General features: G+C 35.9%; 2 protein-coding genes across 13 annotated transcripts; both read left to right on the top strand.

Annotated features, from left to right (window-relative positions):
• Positions 1 to 2,505: 2,505 nt before the first annotated feature.
• On the top strand, positions 2,506 to 9,654 carry usf1 (upstream transcription factor 1). Of its 12 annotated transcripts, none has more exons than XM_077208562.1 (11): positions 2,506 to 2,889; positions 3,275 to 3,340; positions 3,430 to 3,479; positions 3,567 to 3,682; positions 4,084 to 4,197; positions 4,284 to 4,434; positions 4,559 to 4,613; positions 5,744 to 5,802; positions 5,894 to 5,988; positions 7,134 to 7,262; positions 8,902 to 9,654. In XM_077208562.1, exons 1-11 carry the CDS (start codon positions 2,810 to 2,812, stop codon positions 8,989 to 8,991), a joined length of 1,005 nt encoding a protein of 334 aa, XP_077064677.1. In that variant the 5' UTR covers positions 2,506 to 2,809; the 3' UTR covers positions 8,992 to 9,654. The 12 variants fall into 12 exon arrangements, 10 of the variants coding, with proteins under 10 accessions (XP_077064677.1, XP_077064675.1, XP_077064670.1 ...); XM_077208560.1 differs by having other exon boundaries at positions 2,529 to 2,889; positions 3,567 to 3,712; XM_077208555.1 differs by having other exon boundaries at positions 2,542 to 2,889; positions 4,559 to 4,646.
• Positions 9,655 to 12,376: 2,722 nt separating this feature from the next.
• gkup (glucuronokinase with putative uridyl pyrophosphorylase) lies at positions 12,377 to 21,041 on the top strand. Its single transcript, XM_077208553.1, has 23 exons — positions 12,377 to 12,534; positions 12,715 to 12,821; positions 12,926 to 12,970; positions 13,149 to 13,302; positions 13,442 to 13,513; positions 13,754 to 13,842; positions 14,791 to 14,947; positions 15,061 to 15,138; positions 15,923 to 16,014; positions 16,095 to 16,200; positions 16,277 to 16,356; positions 16,621 to 16,689; positions 17,219 to 17,279; positions 17,373 to 17,389; positions 17,583 to 17,640; positions 17,736 to 17,828; positions 17,909 to 17,969; positions 18,457 to 18,570; positions 18,652 to 18,709; positions 18,816 to 18,884; positions 19,076 to 19,139; positions 19,279 to 19,350; positions 20,238 to 21,041. The coding sequence occupies exons 1-23, from the start codon at positions 12,478 to 12,480 to the stop codon at positions 20,322 to 20,324; spliced, it is 1,860 nt and encodes a 619-aa protein (XP_077064668.1). The 5' UTR covers positions 12,377 to 12,477; the 3' UTR covers positions 20,325 to 21,041.
• The last annotated feature ends 42 nt before the right edge of the window (positions 21,042 to 21,083 follow it).

The following is a 21,083-nucleotide window of genomic DNA, read 5'->3' as shown; positions in this document are numbered from 1 at the left end:
GATGCGTCCAGTAGGGGAATATACTTCAAAATAACATAAATCGACTCTTACAGTAGGGGAATATACTTCAAAATAACATAAATCGACTCTTACACATGAATAACCTGTACATAGACATTTTTTTGTTTGTTTTTTGTTCATTTAAATATAAACGTTACAGTTTAGATCTGCACGGATTAAAATGTCTTTAGCTATTCAGTTGGGCTTCACTCTCTTCACTCAGCCTACAGAAGACTATGTGTTTTTGTGAATTGAAAATTTAAAAATACACAGTTGGATCAACTATGTTATGAAAAGTATATGACCTAATGCAGTTATATGCCTATTCACCATATGTTTTTATATGGAAGACTGAGTGCAATATGTTGTTGTGAATTTATAGTTACATTCAGATATTAACCAAATTTAGCCCATTAGACATACAGTACCGTGTAATCATATGGATCCTTGATTAGCAGTAGTACCATTCTCTATTGGTCGTTATGTTTTGTACAGCTACAAAACAGTATCCTACACAGCATTTTATGAAGACAAACACAATTTATCCCTTTTCTAAAATTCCAAGGGCCATTTAAAAGAAAGACACAATACTGTTGTTCACAATTTTTTTTATTGACACCATTTATGAATTATGATGACTCCCCTATGGTTTACCCCTCTTCTTTAACTATTTTTTAAAATGACATCCATGGTGATTTTATCGTTTGTGTGTGTGTGTGTGTGTGTGTGTGTGTGTGTGTGTGTGTGTGTGTGTGTGTGTGTGTGTGTGTGTGTGTGTGTGTGTGTGTGTGTGTGTGTGTGTGTGTGTGTGTGTGTGTGTGTGTGTGTGTGTGTGTGTGTGTGTGTGTGTGTGTGTGTGGATTGCATCAATTTGCTCCTGATCTTCAAAGTACAGCGGCAAAAGCACTTATTGATGGAACAATAGTGAAAAAAGTGTCAAGCCACTTTGATTTCTTTTGGCCACCAATGATGGACTGTGCAGAGAAAATTGAAAATGACATTAAAACCATGTCCATGTATGTCTCTGTAAGTTGTTTATTTTGTAAGTCATAAAAAAATAATGAGTGTTTATAAGTTTAGAGATAGATTTTCATTTTCTTATAGCTAAAGCAAACACACCTTTATGAGATGCAAGTTAAAAAGAATTTGGTAAAGACAGAGTATGATAAAACCCACATTAAGTGCACATACCCTACATTTTAGTCCCGACCAGTAAGCTATTTTAAAAAATGATGTTGGAAATAATCAAAATATTTGAGTGAGTGTGCAGTTCAACTCTTTACTTAGAGAGAGATTTACATACATGTATACATGCCTATTATAAATGTGTCTTTTGTGTTTTCACATCATAGACTGTAAAAAAACAAGTTCAGATATTTCCAATATCTACTGTAATGTTGCCCCAGAAACCATGTGGAGTATGTTTTAATGTAAGGAGTAAACAGGGTCTTACCAGAAGAGGCGATCTCAGACAAGCTAAAGACAGGCAACAAAAGAAAATTAAAAAGAAAATGCATTTTAAAGTGAGTAGAGAAGACTAGGGGCAACTAAACCTACACGTGGTATAGTTGAGTTTAAGCCAGATAGAACATAAACCTGACCGTCAAGTACTTTTTGTCTCTCGAAATATTTATAGACCCATCCATTGATATAGAAATGAATTGATAGGCTACCTATACCAAGCTAATTGTTTATAAATAATAAATGTTGCATAATTGCTAAACAACAATAACTTTAGCAGATTATTTAACACACAAATGACAGAATCTATCATTTTTTGTCAGTTTTTCATTCTAACGATAAAAATCTTGATTATATGGTATTATTACTTTGTCTTCTGGGCAAGATTCATCCTTATAAAGACAGAACCATTCAATGATCCTGATTTAAGAATATTCTCCTCTGATATAAAGTCCCTTTTTTCTTCTTTTAAGAAAATTTCAAAACCTTTAAACTCAAAGGTTTCTAAAATAAATAATATCATTGAGTCTGATGTAAAGCACCTTTAATTTTTTATATTGACAAAATGTAAAATTTCTCTTTCTCACTGTGATTGTCTTGTATCCTTTCATTTGCAATACAAAATAAATAAATGTATTAATTAAAAAACAAAAGACGATTATTTACTATCATAACTCAATTTGTGTCGCTGTGCTGTACAGCCTCCCCCTACTGGACGCATAAGGAACAACAGGGGCGTAAAACTGTCAGGGGCGTAAAACTGCCAGGGTCGTATATCTGCTGGCTCCAGGTCTGCAGCCTCCCCTTACTCCAATGACGTGCACTTGCTAGCCTGTTCCATTTACGTGTTCTCCGAATGCTAAAGAGGAGCCTCGCCTAGCTTCTGAAGGAAATGACTTGGAAGGACCAGTCCTGCCAAGGAAGTATCCTTGACATTGAGAAACAACTACTGACAGAATTTTCATTTTTGGGTGAACTATCCCTTTAAGTCGAAAAAAAAAAAAACATGAGCAACTTTAAGTGGGCATGATGTGGGCGTGACTTGAAGCAGCGTAAATTGAAGTCTTGCAGGCTGCAGACATATTCTTTTGGAGAAGACATTTAAATCTAGCTCACCATCGGTGTCGCCAAACTGTCTCCAAAACGTTCGTACGCATGGGTCAGAGTTTGCGTCAAGGAGCGCAAATTTTACCGTCAAGTTTATTTTTATAAATCACAACGTATGCGTCCGAAGTGGCGTGTTTTGTGCGTACGCAACGGTTATAAATGACGCCCCAGGTTTACAGTTCAAGTTCTGTGGTGTGCAGATAGTACCAATCGACGATGATGTCCTGTGTTGGAGCTGATTATGTGCGCATGCGCAAAAACTGAACCGCCCGGTTGCCCCTCTTGTAAACAAGACGATACGAGAACAGTAAACGGTGAAATGTAAATTAAATCCTATGCTTATTTTCATTATTTCAACAGCTATTTTATGATGGCTGTATGTAGATGCAAATTATTTATTCTCGTTCGTGGCTCATTTAAAACATGCGTCGTTATTTGTCTATGCTTTCCAGATAGCTCTGGTAGGAGCTAGCTAGCTATTCTTTAGAACTGAGTCTATAATGTCTATAAATCTCTATGTGTGCAGATTGTTTTTGTGAGCCTATTGCCTGCAATGTAATATTTATTTATTTTATTATAACATTATAACATATTTACCTTGTAATACACAACCAGCGTACTAGGTTAATAATGGTCATTATGTATATCACAAGTAACTTGGTGCTAACATTCAAATAGTTTGTTTTCTCTACTGGCTCCATTACAGATTTGATCAGTCAACAAGGAGTATAGGCACTTTTTCCTGTTACATACTGACTGTGGATATGAAAGGGTTAGTGGCAAGTATTACTGACACTGGTTAGAAATGGTCTGAATATGTGCACTATAATTACACTATGATCTAAAATATATTTTTTTCAGACAACAGAAAAGTTCTGAACCTGATGTCAATGTTCCAGTCATTGAAGAAGGTATTATCAGATTAAGCAATGCATGCAGTAATGTCAGTTTTTTTCAAATATATTTTGAGAATTGATGTGTGTGGTTTCTTTTCTCAGGGGCAGTTGCTACTGCAGAGGACCCATCGGCAATCACAACTATTCAGTCTGCTTCTACTTTTTCCTCGGAGCAGCCGATTAAATACCTCTTCAAGACAGAGGGAGCTGGGGGGCAGGTAGGGGAGCTGTACCCTCCCTCAGGGCAGGTAGGAGATGGGGAGGAAGGGTTACATTCAAACCTGAGTAAGAACTTAGGCCCAGTTTACACCTGGTTGTGACATTCGTCTCAGTCATCTGATCACAAGTGGTCAGTCAAGAAAGACAGACTCACTTTCGCTCTCAAACATGCCACAGACATGACCTTTTGAGTGCTTTTGGAGAACAATTTTACAAATTTATTTAGTGCTGCTCACCATGCCAGACAGATGTTAATACCAGGTTTAAACCAACCTAAATTCTTCCCATAGAATGTTCTTTCTGATGCACGATTTAGAAGATTTTAGGTAGTATGTACAGACGAGTGTAGTTCTGAAAGATTATATTGCATAACATAATTTTCCATCTTAATTTTCTTCAGGTTACATATCGAGTAATCCAGGTCGCAGATGGACAGCTGGAAGCTCAAACTGATGGTGCTACAGCTGTTAGTGTAGTTACTGGTTTTCCGGCTACAACACAGCCTGTCACACAGGTGGAAAAGCCTTTATTATTTTACCTGAAATAGATCATATGAATAAATCTGATTACAACTAACTTAATTTAAATAATGTTTTTCAGGCTGTTTTCTCTCATTCAGAAGGCTTAGATGGAGATGGCACAGAAACCCATTACACGTATTATCCTGCTACTATCTCAGACGCTGCAGCAGGCACAATGGTGACCAGTGTTCAGGCCTCAGATGCTCTGCTTAGTCAGAGTGCTCCTGCAGGTACATCATTAAACCCTTTTCAGTTTCAATAACTGCATGAATACACAACAATGCAACAGTTCTGTTGCAAAGCAGCCTGGATTTTATTATATTTATTTGTTTGTTTTTTTTGCTCCTGCTTTAGGTCAGTTGTATGTTATGATGTCTCCGCAGGAGGTCCTTACTGGAGCCAACCAGAGGTCTATTGCACCTCGTACACAACCTTACAATGTGTAATGTTGCCTTTTCCAGCCTCTTAAAAGCACTCAGTCGTTTAAAACATTTCTCTTTTCAGTTGTTGCTGTTTTGCTTATCTTTATTGACCACAAACAATAAAACAAAATACAAATAAATAAAAATAATAAACTAAATTTATTATTTTGATATCAGTCTAAGCATGGCATTATTCTTTTATATTGAATGTTAAAAATATAGTGTATTTAATTGAGCTGTTAATAAACGTATGACAGGGTGTTTGCAGGTCTTAAAAATTCTTAATTCGCCCTTACACAAATTAACGTCTTAAAAAGGTCTTAAATCAGAGCAGACAGTCTTAAATTCATAAAGTCATAGCATTAAATGTTGCATGCATTCCAAAAAATGAATGGGTCTCATTCATCATTTCGTATTTGTACGCACAGGAGGGTGTTTCACTAAAAATCTCCGCCTGATTAACAACACATGCGTACCGTACACACATGAATTTTTTTCTTAATCTCGTTCTAATGTTAGTGAATTTGGAGTATTTTAAATGAGCGGCCGCGTGTATGATGTTAGTCATTTGCATAGAACACGACCAAAACATCAAATTTGTGTGTATGCATGCTTAGTGAATGAGACTCAAGTTTTTCAATACAAATATCGAAACATCTTAAAATCAAAATACATTTACTCGAGATCCAAATGTAAAATGAAGTCTTTAAAAATTGTACAAAATTAAGTTAATGCTTAAAGCAAAAACAAATATTCAAAACAAAAAGTTTCACAGAAAACAAGACTTCATATTTGATGTCTCCAGTAAATGCATCTTGATTTAACAATCTTTAGACATTTGCGCTGGAAAAACAACTGGACGACAAATGTACTAAGGAAGAACATCCCTTTTTTGTAGTGCGATCAGAAGATACAGTAAAGGTTATTTTCATATTCTAGTAGTTGGGAGGACTGTTTTTTGTAAAATGAATTAGAAAGTCATGGATACCTTTTGTGTTGCTAATACAACTCATTGTTTCTCCCTAGACATTTACATTTTGAATTCATGGATTAGCTTATGGTCCCAAAGAAGAAAAAAAAAACGAACTGTTGTAACACACTTTTTCAATATTTGTAGTAAGTCAGAGGGGCCAAGAACTTCTAGAGATGATAAAAGGCGAGCTCAGCACAATGAAGGTAAAGGTTTTCAATTGAAAAATTATTGAAAATTACATGCAGTTTGTTGTGTAATATATTTGTGAGTGATTATTTTCAAACCACTTTACAGTTGAGCGAAGACGTAGAGACAAAATTAACAACTGGATTGTTCAGCTCTCAAAAACAATTCCAGACTGCACCATTGATGCCACTAAAACTGGACAGGTATGTGCTAGTTTTGTGAATATAATAGTATCAGCAATATCTACTGGATAGGCTGTATGCCGAAAGTCACATGAACAAACAGGAAAAGTAGTCTATTGCATCCGCTTGTTGGAGAAAGTGTTACTGGCAGTACAAACTATAGCTATAGCGACGGCAATATCTATGGACTATAGCCACGTCAATATCTCTATGGACTTTTAAGGTAATCAGCTAACCTAGCTAGTTCTTTTTATTTTTGATGTTTTTTTTTCAATCTAAATATCTTAGGGCGTTTCCACACCTGAAAGTCTGCACCAAGGTCCGAACCAAAGTTCACGTTTTGATACATTTTATACTTCCAGAAAGTTTTGGTTTGGTTTCACACTGCAATTATGCGTCCGCACTGAAGAACTTTACGTGACATACTTGCGTCCTCTCGTCATCATCTATGTGGGCTGCATCTTGACATTGATTGGTTTGTAAATGGACGTGCGTCTGACGTCAGCGTGTTGTCAATTCGGCGGGTAACTTTGACAACATGAATGAACAGACGCATATCGTTGCAACTATATTTGGAAAGTTTCTGCATTTTTGTGCGTTTTTTCCAGTTGAATTCTTATGTCATCAGACCATACTTCAATTAAAAACCTTGTCTCCTCCATGTGCTACCACGGCTCATTTTTCCTGCCACCTTCTAGTTTTTTCGGCTATGCGGGAACCACCGGAATTTCCTGTAAAAGGTCTGAAAGTCCGAACAATACAGAAATGCTTTCACACTAGAAACGAACCAAACCTTTGTTCAGTTTGATCCGGACTGAGACTACCTCTTTTCGTCGGACCAAATTTCATCTGTTTGGTCCGGACCGTGGTCCGGGGTAGGTTTCACACCAGTAATTTTGATTTGATTTTGAAACTGAAAAGTCCGAAAGTCCGGACCAAACAAGGTAGGATGTGAAAGGGCCCTTAATGTTAGAAAAATAAACAAACTTTTAGATATCAGTCTGCATATGTGATGGACATCGGTTATGCTCATCTTTGATCTTAAGTAAAACTGTTCTTTATTTGACGAAGCACCTACAAAAGACCTGAACCCGATGCAACCGGTTTTACAGAATATGGAAATTTGTTGCACATAACCCTATTATATCTGCTGTTGTGTGTTACAGAGTAAGGGTGGGATTCTATCAAAGGCCTGCGATTACATTCAGGAGCTGCGACAAAGTAACAGCCGGTTAGGAGATGAAATGAACAGCCTTGACAGGTTGAGGATGGATAACCAACTGTTACGGCGAGAGGTATTTTACTTGTTTGCATCAATTAGGGCTAATTTTAAATCCAGATTAAATTAATCTAATAATTCAGTTGCACTTTAATCATAGTTTTTATCCTATTTTAAATTTTACAGTGAACCTGAATTATTTTAAACTCAGGTAAAGGTTTTAAAAACGAATTTGTTATTTAAAATGATTTGGCAAAACCAAAATCAACATTAACATTTTTTATAACTTTATCTATCTATGTTAGAAAGAAAGACACTATTGGATGAGAACTGAACTGAACTGAGCTCTATTTTGACATCACTGTTTTCTGCAGAGATACTTGAATTGAATTGAACTTTACACATTTGCTGAACTGAATCAACACTGAACTGACATCAGCTGAATAATAAGAGTATTGTCTTTTTTAGAGCTGCTTTACAGCTGAACGGAATTCTTTTTGCATCATTAATCATTACTGTAAAGCTGCTTTAAAACAATCTGTGCAGCATTTCCCAAAAGCATTGTGAGCCTGAAACAAGGGAGACACCAAGCCGTCGGGGACTCGGGACGTTTTTGAGCGTCAGCCGACTTAGTTTTTTGTGGAGTCTGGTTAGAGAGTGAACTCTGATTATAGCTGTTCATTTAGCAAACACAAGAATAATAGCAAAAGAGATGAAAGCAAGCAAAGAAGTCATGACGGCACAGACAGAAGGCTGTTCTAATTTTACGTCATCTTACCTGAGCATTCCAATGCGCAAATATTTTCATAATAAGAGGAGCGAGTGAAATAAAAAACGTGATCAGCATGATTGATATTCAAAACGGTAAGCAAGCACTCCTCTCTTTATGGTTTGTAAACCGGCAGTCTTAGTTTTGCTTTCCATTTTTGAATGACGAATATATATCTGCTTAAATAGACAGTTAACTCCTTGACATGCAGACGCAGAACGCATGTGCTAGTTGACATTCGCCTGTAGTCCTTTAGGTGCGTTCAAGCACAGATTTTCTTTCCCAACGTTTTCTTCTTCTTTGGCGTCTGTTTGGTGTGTCCCTATCCAGGGTTCCCACGGGTCCTTGAAGTCCTTGAAAGTTTTTGAATATGAAAGAAAGATTTCAAGGCCCATGTGTCAGCTAATGTGCTATTTTGTCAACACTTGGTGGCCTATGCAATATGCATACTAGCTTGCTTGATTTACGTTAGTTAGACTTACAAGTTACAATTGTTTTCCGCGTGAGGTAGCCTACTTTGTGTTGTACGTTGCCATGACGTTCACACGCGCAAAACTGTAACAATGTATCTTACAAGGTAACATGATGTAACCTTGCTCTCACGTGAAATGTGTCCCCACATTAAGTCCTTGAATTTGAGGATATAGGACCTGGAAAGTCCTTGAAAGGTCCTTGAATTTGAAGTTAACCAAGGCATGAGAACCCTGCCTACCCTAAGTTGATCGTAAACCAATTGCACCAAAGGACTCTATGATGTATTTACGATGTCTAGGAAGCTCAAGATGCTGTTGGGAAACACATCCCTGTATCGTATAAAGCATTATATACAGTAAATAAAGGTGACTTGACTTGGCATGTTTTCCTATCTGTCTTTATCACTTTCTTTATTTCTCTCTTTTGTATTGTTCTCATTGACAGTTTTATTTTGTCTCCTTTTTTTTTAAAGGTGGAAGATTGGAAATCTAAGAATCAGATTTTGAGGAATCAACTCCGACAGCACGGCATAGTTACAGCAGCAAGTGCAGATTCCCAGTGAAGAATTCTAAGGAGTTTTGGAAATTTAGAACAAAAACATTCAGTGCTGGAGGTGCACATATCTGCAGTTTTTTTTTAACAACCTTGAACAACGCATAAAGCATGACTTACATAATTGCAGTATTCAACCTATTGGTGATCAGTGGTGTGCACTTTAATTGCGGTCGTATTGTGTTGCACCCTGAAACGCGATTTCAACCGAGGGTGACCACCTCCCCAATCACTCTCCCCAGAACGCGATTTCAACCAAGGGAGACCCCCCCACATGCCCCCCGGAACGTGATTTTGCCCCTGCCCCGGCAGAGGTCTGTGCACGCCACTGCTGGTGATGATTCTCCATCAGGATCTTGCCTTACGTACATAATTTATTTTTTTTGCGCCTTCCAGCCCCCATATTTTAATGTAATTTAGCATTCATTTTTATGTACCAGGACATGTCAGGAGAATTTGTTCATTGTGTACTTTTACTTCTAAATTTGTGAAAATTATACATGTCAAATATTTTTTATTAATGCATTTTTCATACTTTTCAGAAGGTTTTTCATTTGTTTGAATAATGAGCATGTAAATTAACTGCCTACTAATTGACAATTTACAACATATAGTATCATAGTAGATTTCACTATTTAGAGTGCTGAAATAAATAGACAAATTTTCTACGCCATTCTTGTAGACTCTGATTTAAGAATGTTTTGTGTTGCAACACCTTAGTGTATGTTATGTTATTTCACTTGTCAAATATTTAGTTTTTATCAGAAATAGACAAAAATATCTCTGATTCCTGGAGATATTCTTGTCTATTTTTGTTAAATTCCAAATATTTGGTTCGCTAAAAGGCTCAAGACTTAAAAATCAAGGGTCATGCAGCACTTCAGGCCTTAAAGAACCTGCTTTCAATGTTCTTAGACCTTCCTATATGACACGTGTCGATCTCCACTCCGAGGAGGTCTACTTTGCTGCAAAGTTTAGCTCCAACCAGCTACAAAACACCTGCCCAGAAGTTTCTAATAATCCTGAAGACCTTGGTTAGCTGGTTCAGCTGTGTAATTAGGGTTGGAGCTAAACTTTGCAGGACAGCGGCCCTCTAGGAACTGAGTTCTATGACCATGGACATTATGGCAAGCCATGTTAACATTTATTTCTTAAAACTAACAAGTATATGTTTTTAGTCCTTTATTAAATGAATAGTAAGTAATCCAATAGTGACTAATATCGTTGTCCATTTTACTAGTAACCATTAGATACTTGTACATAATTCCAATGGTGACTGGTGTATTTATACAAATTATGTATTAGTACAGTGGTTCCCAATCTTACAGTGCACATTTTTGATGTCCTAACACACATATATGAGGAGTTAGAGCAGGGCTGGCAAACTCAGCCCTTGGAGAGCCACAATCCTGCAAAGTTTTCCCCAACCCAGCTCCAACACACATAGCTGTAGTTTTCAAATGATCATGAAGGACTTGATTAGCTGGATCAGGTGCAGTTAATAAAGAAACGAGTACTTTCGGTTTCTTTCGGAAAAGTCGGTTTTAAGAAAATATAGATGAATATTTGGATTTCAGGAAATTTACTTTATAATATAAAATATAATAAGCTAAAACCATAATATAACTCATGTCTCAACTTTCACAGCTAAGGTAACTAGCGACATCGCTAGCTATTTTAGTCTGACTGACTCCAGTGTCCAACTAACATTACTATTTCTAATTATATAATGACCAAATACAACCAGAAACAAATGTTCAGTCTTGCTTGTGAAAGGTAATTCCCCGAGACCTGTTTTCAATTGTGCAGCGATTTGTTACAGCCCCAAGCAGCACACGAAGCAGTTCTCAATTCTCGTTATGAGAGTCATGGTAAAGTTGCCCTCCGCAATAAGGCCGCGCCGTTGACGGACGATCCAGCGGCCAATAGGGCGTCTATGTATTTATTATGTCTATGGCTGTGGCCCTCCAGGAACAAATGCTGTGTCCCACTTGACCTATTACACTATGCCCTAAACGTATGTACATGATATTTTAGAGTGTGTAGCAGAGTAAGCTTTGGGACATACTACCTCATCATAATTTCATCTTTAACAGAACGTACTGTAACTTATTTATGTGCATCCTGTCACTGTCCTCTGGTCACAAAAACTGCCCTGTCAATCATCTGGTCACAGTTAAAATACTCCACATTTAATTTAATGTCCAACCGTATTGGAGAGAAATGTATTGGTAGATTAATTTGCCAGTCGCGGGTCTTTCATGCGGAGAACTGCATTTAAAGTTAATGAAAAACAAATCTTTAGAAGTTCACAATGTTGTTACAGATAAAACATAATATGGATAACATTGAATACTTTTTTTGTTAGGTTAGATACTAATTATGAATCACTAAAACCCCTTAACTGTTGGTCTCAGACATCCACCATGTTTGTAGTTCTAATAGAATCCTCGTAGCCTATACAACATGCAATGGGTTTTGGGCAATAGAGTGTGCATGGATCTGCACTTTGAATTCTAACCAGAAATAGTAGACCCTCTGGGTATCTTTGGAATATTAATTTCAACATACTGCGATTAGATAGTTTCTAACACCGGTTTCACACTGCACGCGTTAGCAAAGCGTAGGCAGCGCAGAAGCAGTGCGTATTGTGAGCGGGAGCAGCACACCCCTGTTTTGCTTTCACACTGGCAGCGTTTGTCGCACGCAGCTGAAGCTGTACAGGCTTTTGAGGTTGTGGTCACTTTAACAGATTTTGTATATTTTTTTAAATTAATAAATATTGGTAGGTAATTGATACCAGAATAATATTTAGGCATATTATTATATGTTATATGCATATTTACATATTAATTGTCTATTCTATTTACCTTTCTATATTGAGTTAAGTTGTTCGCTCGTGGGCCAGGGAAAGGTTGTCAAAAACACTTTTAAATTACTTACCATCGGCACCAAGAGCAACTGCAACTTCATCCCATATAGGCTTTTTCCTTTGCCTGCAAGTCCCCAGATAGCAATGAGTCGGCGGACTCTTGCTTTTCTGCTCATAATTTATTTTTTTGTAGGCTTGTGCTGCTAAACTCTGCAGGACAGTGGCCCTCCAGAACTGAGTTTGGACACCCCTGGATAAAGTAACCACGATTAGTAATTATATAAGCAATCACTATAGTGAAACCTGAACTATTACTAATAAAATTGGGATCAATTATTGTGTATTTTGAAAAAGCAGGTCTACTATACCTATTAATGGTGTACTAGTCACTATTTATTAATAAGTATATTAATAAGTAAGGAGTTTGTTTAAATTACAAAATGTTAAACCGGCTTGCCATATTACAAATTAAATCATGAGCCTGTTTCTTTAAGGATTTGTAGGGTTTCCGGTGACGTGAGTAAGTTCAAAGTTGTAACTGTGTTATTAGTTTCACTATGGACTCTACGGACCCTGTGATGGAAGGACTGCGTTGCTATTTCAAATAAATAATAAACCAGAGCAATGATTTGCATACTGTTAGTTGCAGGGCACGGCACGGTTTTAGAGACACAGGTTAAGGTAAATCAACTGATTTAAACGTTTTTCTGTGAGCTGCAAAAACTATTATGATTTCTTTAAAAGCTGTGTCATTTTGCAGTTAGCGTTTGTAATAACTAATGATACGTTGTTAATTTCCTTTCAAAACAAGAAAGAAAAGATGTAATGCAATGTCCAATAAACATGTCTCTATATTTCAAGAGTGATATCACAGGTCTGTATGCTCATCTGGGCGGTGTGCCCAAAGCTCTGTTACCTGGAGTGGGGGGAAAGAAAATATTGGATTTCTGGTGGGAAACCGTCAACACGTGAGCCATTATATTTGTTGTTAGGCATTATATTTGTTGTTAGCATCATTGTGAAAGGTATTTTCCATGCAAACTAATGCAACAGTATTTACCCTCTCTCGCAGTCGCCAGCTCTTCAGTGAAGTCTATCTGGTCACGAATGCTGATAAGTAAGTCCTGTTTGTTCTGTCTTTTGACATACATGCCAACTAGTTTTTGCAATGTTTACATTTTCTTTTGTGAAAATAAGTGCAGGAAGTGTGGCTTTTTGTATGTTTAAGATACACAATAGCAGCCATTAAACTAATTTAAAATCGTATATTGGTTCAAAAACTGCACTCAATTCAGATACAAACACTATGAGCGGTGGGCAACTGCCAATGACTTTCCAGTGGAGAATGTTGTGAATGATGGCAGCACTACTTTGGATGACAGACTCGGGGCTGTTGCAGACCTTGAATTGGCCATCCGAAGCCGACAGCTACAAGATGACATTATGGTGGTATGACACCACATTGAGCTATTTAAACACTGCATAATGCCCATTTAGTCACACCTTTTTCCAAAGCCTATTTTATTTGACTTAAATCTTAAATTGAAAGGGCTGTTTTCAATTGTGTGTTCTCATATTGCATTTACAGATCGCAGGAGATATGCTTTGTGCTGATCAAAATTTTGATATTGCACAAGTCATTCGCTTTTTTAGATCTAAGGTAAGAGTGACTTATCATATTGACTGTGTTATAACAAGTTGATTCTTGTGGGTGAGATGTCAAACATAGTGACCCAACCAGGTTCGTACTGATTTGTTCTTTCCCAATTGCAGACGCAACTGTATTTATTCTCACTTATCATTTTATAACTTTATATCATTATTTTCTACTCATTTAACCTGCTGAAATAATTTGTAATTTCGGCTCAATTTTAATTCTCATTACAATTTAATACTACAGCCTGGAGAACTTGCTATATATTATGAGCTGGAGTCAGGAGAGAAGAGCTCCTCCAGAGGAATTGTTGAAGTTTGTCCGAACACCCATCGGTGAGACATGACACAGCATCTTTACCCTCTAATATTATAAAATTTGCCAAGCTTAGTACATTCTTTATTTATATATTTTTTAAATTTAGTGTTCCATGGCCATTGTCATGCCCTCTTAATAGCAGGATATTGCGCATTATCATTTATTCATTTTATCATTAAATGGAAATGTCTTTGACGTTATCAGTGACATCATGATTCAAATGAAATGTACATCAAATGGACATGAATAGACAAGTAAATATTATATAAACATACTTGTAAAGTAAAAAAGTAGTGCTTTAAAATGCAGTGGCATCTGTTATTAAAAAACATAGAAATGGACATTAATATCCTTCCAGGTCGGAGAAATACCTTCTGATATTATAAAAATTAGCCAAGATTAATAGATTCTTTATTATTTTCTTTTTATTTAAGGTGGATGGCAATTTTGTGTATTCTAAATAGCAGGGTTTGGTTCTTAATTCTCCTTTTATTATGTAATAGAATGGAAATATCTTTTGACATTTTCATAAATTACATTTAGGCAATTGTGTACAGAAAATAAACATTAGACATCATCTTTGAATATAAACATAGCTATGGACATAAATAAAAATGATGGCTGACTTTGTTTCTTTCTTTTTTTTAATACATATAAGAATACATGTTGTCATAAGCATATACTGTATGTAGACAATGACATAAATAAAAAAGTAGCATTTTAAAATTCAAACTGACAATTAGACATTTTTAATAAATGGCCCGATGGAAGATGTAATCTTTTTTTTTATTTTAAGGAAAGGCTGCCGCTGCTCACTGCTGGGCCATGGGTGGCCAGCTCCCCCTCTCTAGATGTCGTTTAGGCATAATGGGTGGAGCTAGAAGGTGGACATCATTTGGCTCTGCAGTGAGCACCACTTGAGTTTAAGTATTCACTACAAGATTTTGAATCTATGTGCACACCAGGGTCATGCGCTTCATTGAGAAGCCTCAAGAGGGCATCACTGCATCCCGTCTGGCAAGTGTGGTGTTCTACTGTCTGCGTAAAGAGTCCTTACCATACATATCTGATTTCCTTGTTCAACACCCAGATGTTAAAGATCGAACCTTTGGCCTTTTTTGGGTAAATGTTTTAAATTATCTTTGAGTTTTAAAATGTAAAGCATTAAACCTTTGTTTCTGTGTCTTTAGATGTTATGTTAACTTCAATATTAAATAGGATTTTACTGGTTGTAGGAATGGCTTATAAATGAGGAAAAGGTTCCTGTTTATGGAATGAAGTTACCAACAGGATTTCAACTAATTGGACAAGTGGTGGGTACAAATGTTGCATTATTTAGGTTAATTTTACATAATAATATGCTATATATATATATATATATATATATATATATATATATATCTCTTAGCAGCCATAACTTTAGTTTTTAGTGTCACATGATCCTTCAAAAAGCATTCTCAAGGCCCGTTCACACAAAGAACAAAAACTATAAAGATAACCATAACGATAACTATATTAACAATGACATCAACAAACGATAATGCTGTTTATCCTAAGCGCACGCTGCAGGTTTATCGTCCGCCACTTTAAATGCTCGAGGATGGATTCTGATTGGCTGTCAATGTTTTTTTCTTTTTTTGTTCAGCTGGGGAAAAAAATTGTTCTGAAAGTGATTCCCATGATATCGTTAACATTATTGTCCCATTATTGTTATAGTTGTGGACTCTGTTATTCTTTTATGTTTACTACATAACTACATCTTTATCATTATCGTTATAGTTATCATCCTTGGTGTTGAAAAACATTTCTTATTATATTATCAATGTTGAAAACATTTGTGCTGCTTAATATTTTTGTGAAAACTATGCTACTTTTTTTCAGGATTTGAGTAGAATGTTAAAAAGTACTGCATTTATTTGAAATCTTTTGTAACATTACTTTACTATCACTTTTGACCAATTGAATGCATCCTTGCTGAATACAAGTATCAGATACAAAAGAAATCTTATTGACACCGAACAGGAGTGTATACCCCACTATTCTAAACATACATTTTGTATTAATACATGTTGAAAATTTTGACATCTGTTATTACAGGGTCTGTCTGATTACACGAAATGGCTCGTTCACTATTCTTCTAAACAGCAGCTGTCCCCATCTAAACCTATTACATCCCGCTCATATGCCAGGTCAGTCAGAACACATTATCTAGTACCCACAAATGCCTTGCTTTTCAATATTATACATAGGTCTGTGTGTTGACTCACAGGGTTGGACTCATGGGGAACCCCTCTGATGGTTTCAATGGGAAAACCATTGCTATGACCATTGCTAACTTCTGGGCTGAGGTCACACTCATGGAGAGCCAGACTCTGGTAAAACAAAAAACAGACTGAGATGAGACATCATGGAAAGACATCATTCTTCATTTATTTCACTTTTTTTATTAAGGCCATTCTGCCTCATCCTCTGAATGACCCTACGGAGTTCGGAAGCTTGCAGGATCTCTTTCAGATCAGCCGGAAAGAAGGGTTTGTCCAAACATCAAGTATTTGTCTCAGATTGTTTTGGTGTGTTTTTTTGCATGGACTTCAACAATATGGACACTTTAAACAAGGAATAAATCATGCAAAATTAACAATCTCATGTTGAGTAATCATTTACTCACTCTTATGTTGACCCAAACCCATATGTCTTACTTTCTTATGTTGAACAGAAAATTAGATATTCTGCAGAATGCTTACGATACAACAAAACCAATTATTATCATTAATATTCATTTATTTACCTTACAGGTATTTAGGAGGTCTGAGACTTCTACAAGCCACCTGTAAAAAGTTTTACCAGTTCTGCTCTGAACAAGGGTGAGATCCAATAAACATAATTGAATAAATACATTCTTAAAGACGTGATTGTCAGGCTCCAATCACTTTATGTAGACATGGCTTATGTAGATAATACAGTGATACAATGGCAGTGTCTCTTTTTAAATACAATACTGTCTCTTTATTGAAGTATTGTTTTATGTACTATATTGAAATAGACAAATAATTTTGCCTCTTCATTGTAATTGGACAGCAATACCATGTCTGGCAACTTGACAAATATGTTTTCATTATCATTAGGATATATAGTATAAAAAAGGAAGATAATAATTGATCTAAGTATTTTGGAGATCATAGATTTCTTTGCAAACTGATTTTATTGAACTTTAATTTAAAAAAAAAATCCAATCAACAACCACTGGAATGATTCAAATCCCTGCACTATATTTATTCTTTTTCGATATTCCATTACACTTGTGTATATATGGAATAATACGTAGGAAAATATCTGTTGTGTAATTGGAATAATTAAGACACTGACTGTATTTGCTTTCTTTTATGCTGACAGCATTGCTCTGTCCAAGCAGAATTTTACCCTAAAGTATGACACAAACATTCCTCGGCAAGTGGTAAGACTTATTACTAATGATATTTGCAGTTGACTATCTAGAGTTCTAAGAATGTGGAGTAATGCTGTACTACATTTCTTTGATGTCTTCTAGGGTTTAGCAGGCAGTAGGTAAGTAAAACATTGACTACAAATTTCAATGAGCATTACCAGTCAGTTAAGCTCATTCATGTCTATTTGATTTGTAATCAAACAAGATGCATTATAATCACTATTCAAGTGTCAAACACTTGCCGTTTCATCTGCTGTTATTGGGGTCAAATTTGAGTATTCTAATATTAGCATTTGGGTGTTTTCTGTGTAGTGCGATTGTGTCTGCCACACTGAAGTGCCTGATGAAGTTTTACAACATCACAGATAACGTATGTTCAGCATTCACGAATCAGTGGATAGATTTAGAACTACTTTTTAATGTTGGAAAAAACTATTAGCTTACATAAACTTTATCCTGAGTCAGGATCTTCCTAAACCAGTCAGAGCTAACTTCATCCTCAACGTAGAGACAGATGAGCTGTTCATCACAGCTGGTCTACAGGATCGAGTTGTGCAGGTGAATATATTCATATTAATTTGACCAATCTGACTTAGACTGTGTGGATCATGACTGTCTCTGTATTAACTTTCTAATAGGTCTATGAAGGCTTGGTTTACATGGACTTCAACAAACAGCTTATGGACGAGCAGGGTTATGGTACTGTCTTTGAACTGAAGTATTATTCTGGGCAATACAAATAAAATAAAAAAACATTATTATACTGTATATAAACCTAAAAAGGTTTGAGTGTTTTTGATGTCTCTTATGCTTACCAAGGCTGTATTTATTTGATCAAAAATACAGTGATAACAGTAACATTGTAAAATAATATTACATTGAAAATATATGAATTTTCAGCATCATTACTCCAGTCTTCAGTGTCACATGATCCTTCAGAAATTCATTCTAATTTGCTGCTCAAGAAACATTTCTTATTATTATCAATGTTGAACACAGTTGTTTTTCAGGATTCTTTAATGGATAGGAAGTTCAAAAGAACAGCATTTTTGAAGTAGAAATTTGTAAGATTGTAAAAGTCCAATACTGTCGCTTGTGCATCCTTGCTGAATAAAAGTATTCATTTATTTTAAGTAAATAAAATTTTAAGTGGCTGTACTGCATGTCAATCTATTCTTTTATATAGGAGAATACATTCCCTTGGACATGAACGATCTTCCCTTGTTCTGGCTGGCGTACTTGAGCGATCCAAGTGATTCTGGACGGATTCACAGTAATGTTAGACAGCGATGGTTAAACGGTAAGTCCTGCTTTATGTCTTGGTTTATGTCTTGATAGTGAATAAATAAATCTTTTCTCAAGTCTTGTTCTTTCTGGACAGGTGATTCTGCTGTGGTTGAAGCTATGAAATCGTTTGCTGAACTCACAGACCAAGCCCGGTTGGTTCATCTTTGAGCATTGGTCATTCAATAATTGTAGCGTTGTACTTTTTATGTAAAATTCAGATCAGTGAAAAGTGCTTAAGCTTTTTTTCACCATATGCAGGGCTGCCTTCCTGTGTAAGGACTGGGCCAGACTCGCACAGCTCATGGATGAAAACTTTGAGCTACGGCGGTATGATGTTTTAAGTTAAATGGAGGTTTAACAGCATGCCACTAATCTGTGGGTTAATTTTGTAGTTTTAAGCTAAAAGAACCAACAACGGATCCTTCATCATGTGGTTTAAATCAAACAGGATTTTAATATAAGTTCATTTATAAATAGCTAAATAGATACCACTGTTGAGGTTACATTTTGTCCATCAGGTCGGTGTATACTGAAGACTGCTTGGGCCCTGGAAATCTGAAAATGGTACAGCTTGCGAGACAGGTAAATGAATGTCAATGCATTGTTTCCCTAATATATCTGGAAAATTAGCTGGAGCACTAAGTTATTCCATAATACTAGAAGTAATCTGACCTGCAGAAAAAAAGCAGCACATCTGAATGATTTTTTCTTGTCTGTGCAGTTTGACTCTGCAGTCAAATTGCCCGGCAGTGGTGGTGCTGTGGTGGGCTTGTGTATGGACCAAGAGCGGCTGGTAAGGCAGATCTTTTGACTTTTATATAATGCTTGTTTGTCATTTAATTTATGCAATGTGTGAATTACCGTAATTAGGAGGCAACAAGTAACTTAGGATTCTACTCGGAGCTATCCATGTGCTAGTGCTATTGGAAATTAACTTTCATAACAAAATTTTGCACTAGATACACTGTCTATAAACCATTTTAATGTCTTTGGTTTATAATTGAAATGATTCTATATTAAGACATTGTGAATTATATCAAACTTAAATGTACACTAGCGTTCAACGGTTTGTGGTCTGTAAGATTTTATTGTTTTTGATGCTCAACAAGGCTTCATTTATTTGATAAAAAATATTTTAAAATGTAATTCATTCCTCTGAAGATGATTTTTCAGCATCATTACTCTAGTCTTCAGTATCATGGTCCTTCAGAAATCATTCTAACACTGATTTGATGCTCCAGAAACATCTCTTAATATTGCTGAAAACTTTACTGTCACTTTTGATAGATTTAATGCATCCTTGTTGAATAAAAGTATTAATTTCTTTCTTTCAAAAAAATAATGAATGACCCCAAAATTTTGCAACCTAGTGCATGTATATAGCTACCGAACTACTTTAAACTGCTGACATTTTTGTTTTTACGACATTAAAACAGTCAAGTTAGAGAAGCCTGACATTCCAACTTGTAATTATGAGTTTGATGGGGTTTTTTTTGTTTTGTTTTTACTGGTCTAGTAATAATGTACTGGTAATTACACAAATTTTAACATGATGTGAAAACAACATCAAATATTATAAACAGATATTGTAACTGGCTGATTTGAAATTAAATTGAACTGGAAGTAGTATATATATTTTTTCCCCTGAGTGTAAAAATATATTTCATGTTTTACCACTAGGTGGAGATGAAGAGGGCTTTCCAAGAGGCGGGATGTGTGTTTTGTCTAATTGTGCCTTATGACCCGTCAGTGCAGGGTCAGAACTGATCACCCAGAGAAATGGTTGTATTAATTGTTGGCCAAGAATATATAAAGGCTCTGCTAAAGGAACATAGCTTAAAGGCATAGTTCACCCCAAATTTTTTTTTTTACCATATACGGTATATAAATCTGTATGACTTTATTTGTTCAGTGGAACATAAAAGAAGATATTTTAAGATTTTTTAGATGTCAATGGTAGCCAAAGCTGTTTGGTTACTAACATTCTTCAAAATATCATCTCTTGTCTTCCACAGAAGAAAGTCATGCAGGTTTGAAACGACATGAGAGTGAGTAAATGATGACAGAATGTACATTTTTGGGTGGCCTATCCCTTTATATTTGTTTTAACATAAGTTTTGAACTTAAGTTTAAATGAACTTGTCAATGTTTTCCTATTTCAGACTTCTATATCACAGGTCATTGTTTAGCTGTAGGTGGGGCTCCAATTGTACGTTTCGGATAGAAACGAGAAACAATTGACTTTGCAGTGGCCTTCCACACCCATCCTGTTCTTGTGTTGTAAAGAGGTTTGTGTGCAGAGCCAAAAGTGTTTTCTTTATTTCAATAAGACATGGTAGCGAATGGAAGGTTTTATTCAATTGTATCGGCCTATGTATTATTATTGTCAGCGCTACCAAATTACCACCAAAAAATTCTCCCATGTTGTCATATATTTTGTCAATACGTTAATGAATCAAATAAATCCTTTTTTGACTCACTTTACATTAGTATTGGAATTACATGGAAGTAAATAATGGTAAATAT

Source organism: Siphateles boraxobius, unplaced genomic scaffold (assembly GCF_051911475.1).
Source record: "Siphateles boraxobius isolate OS27281-9 unplaced genomic scaffold, OSU_SipBor_1 6, whole genome shotgun sequence".
Classification (NCBI taxonomy): Eukaryota; Metazoa; Chordata; class Actinopteri; order Cypriniformes; family Leuciscidae; genus Siphateles; species Siphateles boraxobius.
The sequence above is the reverse complement of the archived record's forward strand: the minus strand, read 5'-3'. Positions and strand labels throughout refer to the sequence as shown.

Excerpts from the sequence above, each read along its gene's own strand:
- usf1 (XM_077208554.1), top strand. The coding sequence starts at position 2,810 with ATGTGCGCATGCGCAAAAACTGAACCGCCCGGTTGCCCCTCTTGTAAA. Across the intron at positions 5,989-7,133 it reads ATGCCACTAAAACTGGACAG|AGTAAGGGTGGGATTCTATC; the intron begins GTATGTGCTAGT and ends TGTGTGTTACAG. Across the intron at positions 7,263-8,901 it reads ACCAACTGTTACGGCGAGAG|GTGGAAGATTGGAAATCTAA; the intron begins GTATTTTACTTG and ends TTTTTTTTAAAG.
- gkup (XM_077208553.1), top strand. The coding sequence starts at position 12,478 with ATGATTTGCATACTGTTAGTTGCAGGGCACGGCACGGTTTTAGAGACA. Across the intron at positions 13,303-13,441 it reads TACAAGATGACATTATGGTG|ATCGCAGGAGATATGCTTTG; the intron begins GTATGACACCAC and ends TTGCATTTACAG. Across the intron at positions 16,690-17,218 it reads CAGTTCTGCTCTGAACAAGG|CATTGCTCTGTCCAAGCAGA; the intron begins GTGAGATCCAAT and ends TTATGCTGACAG.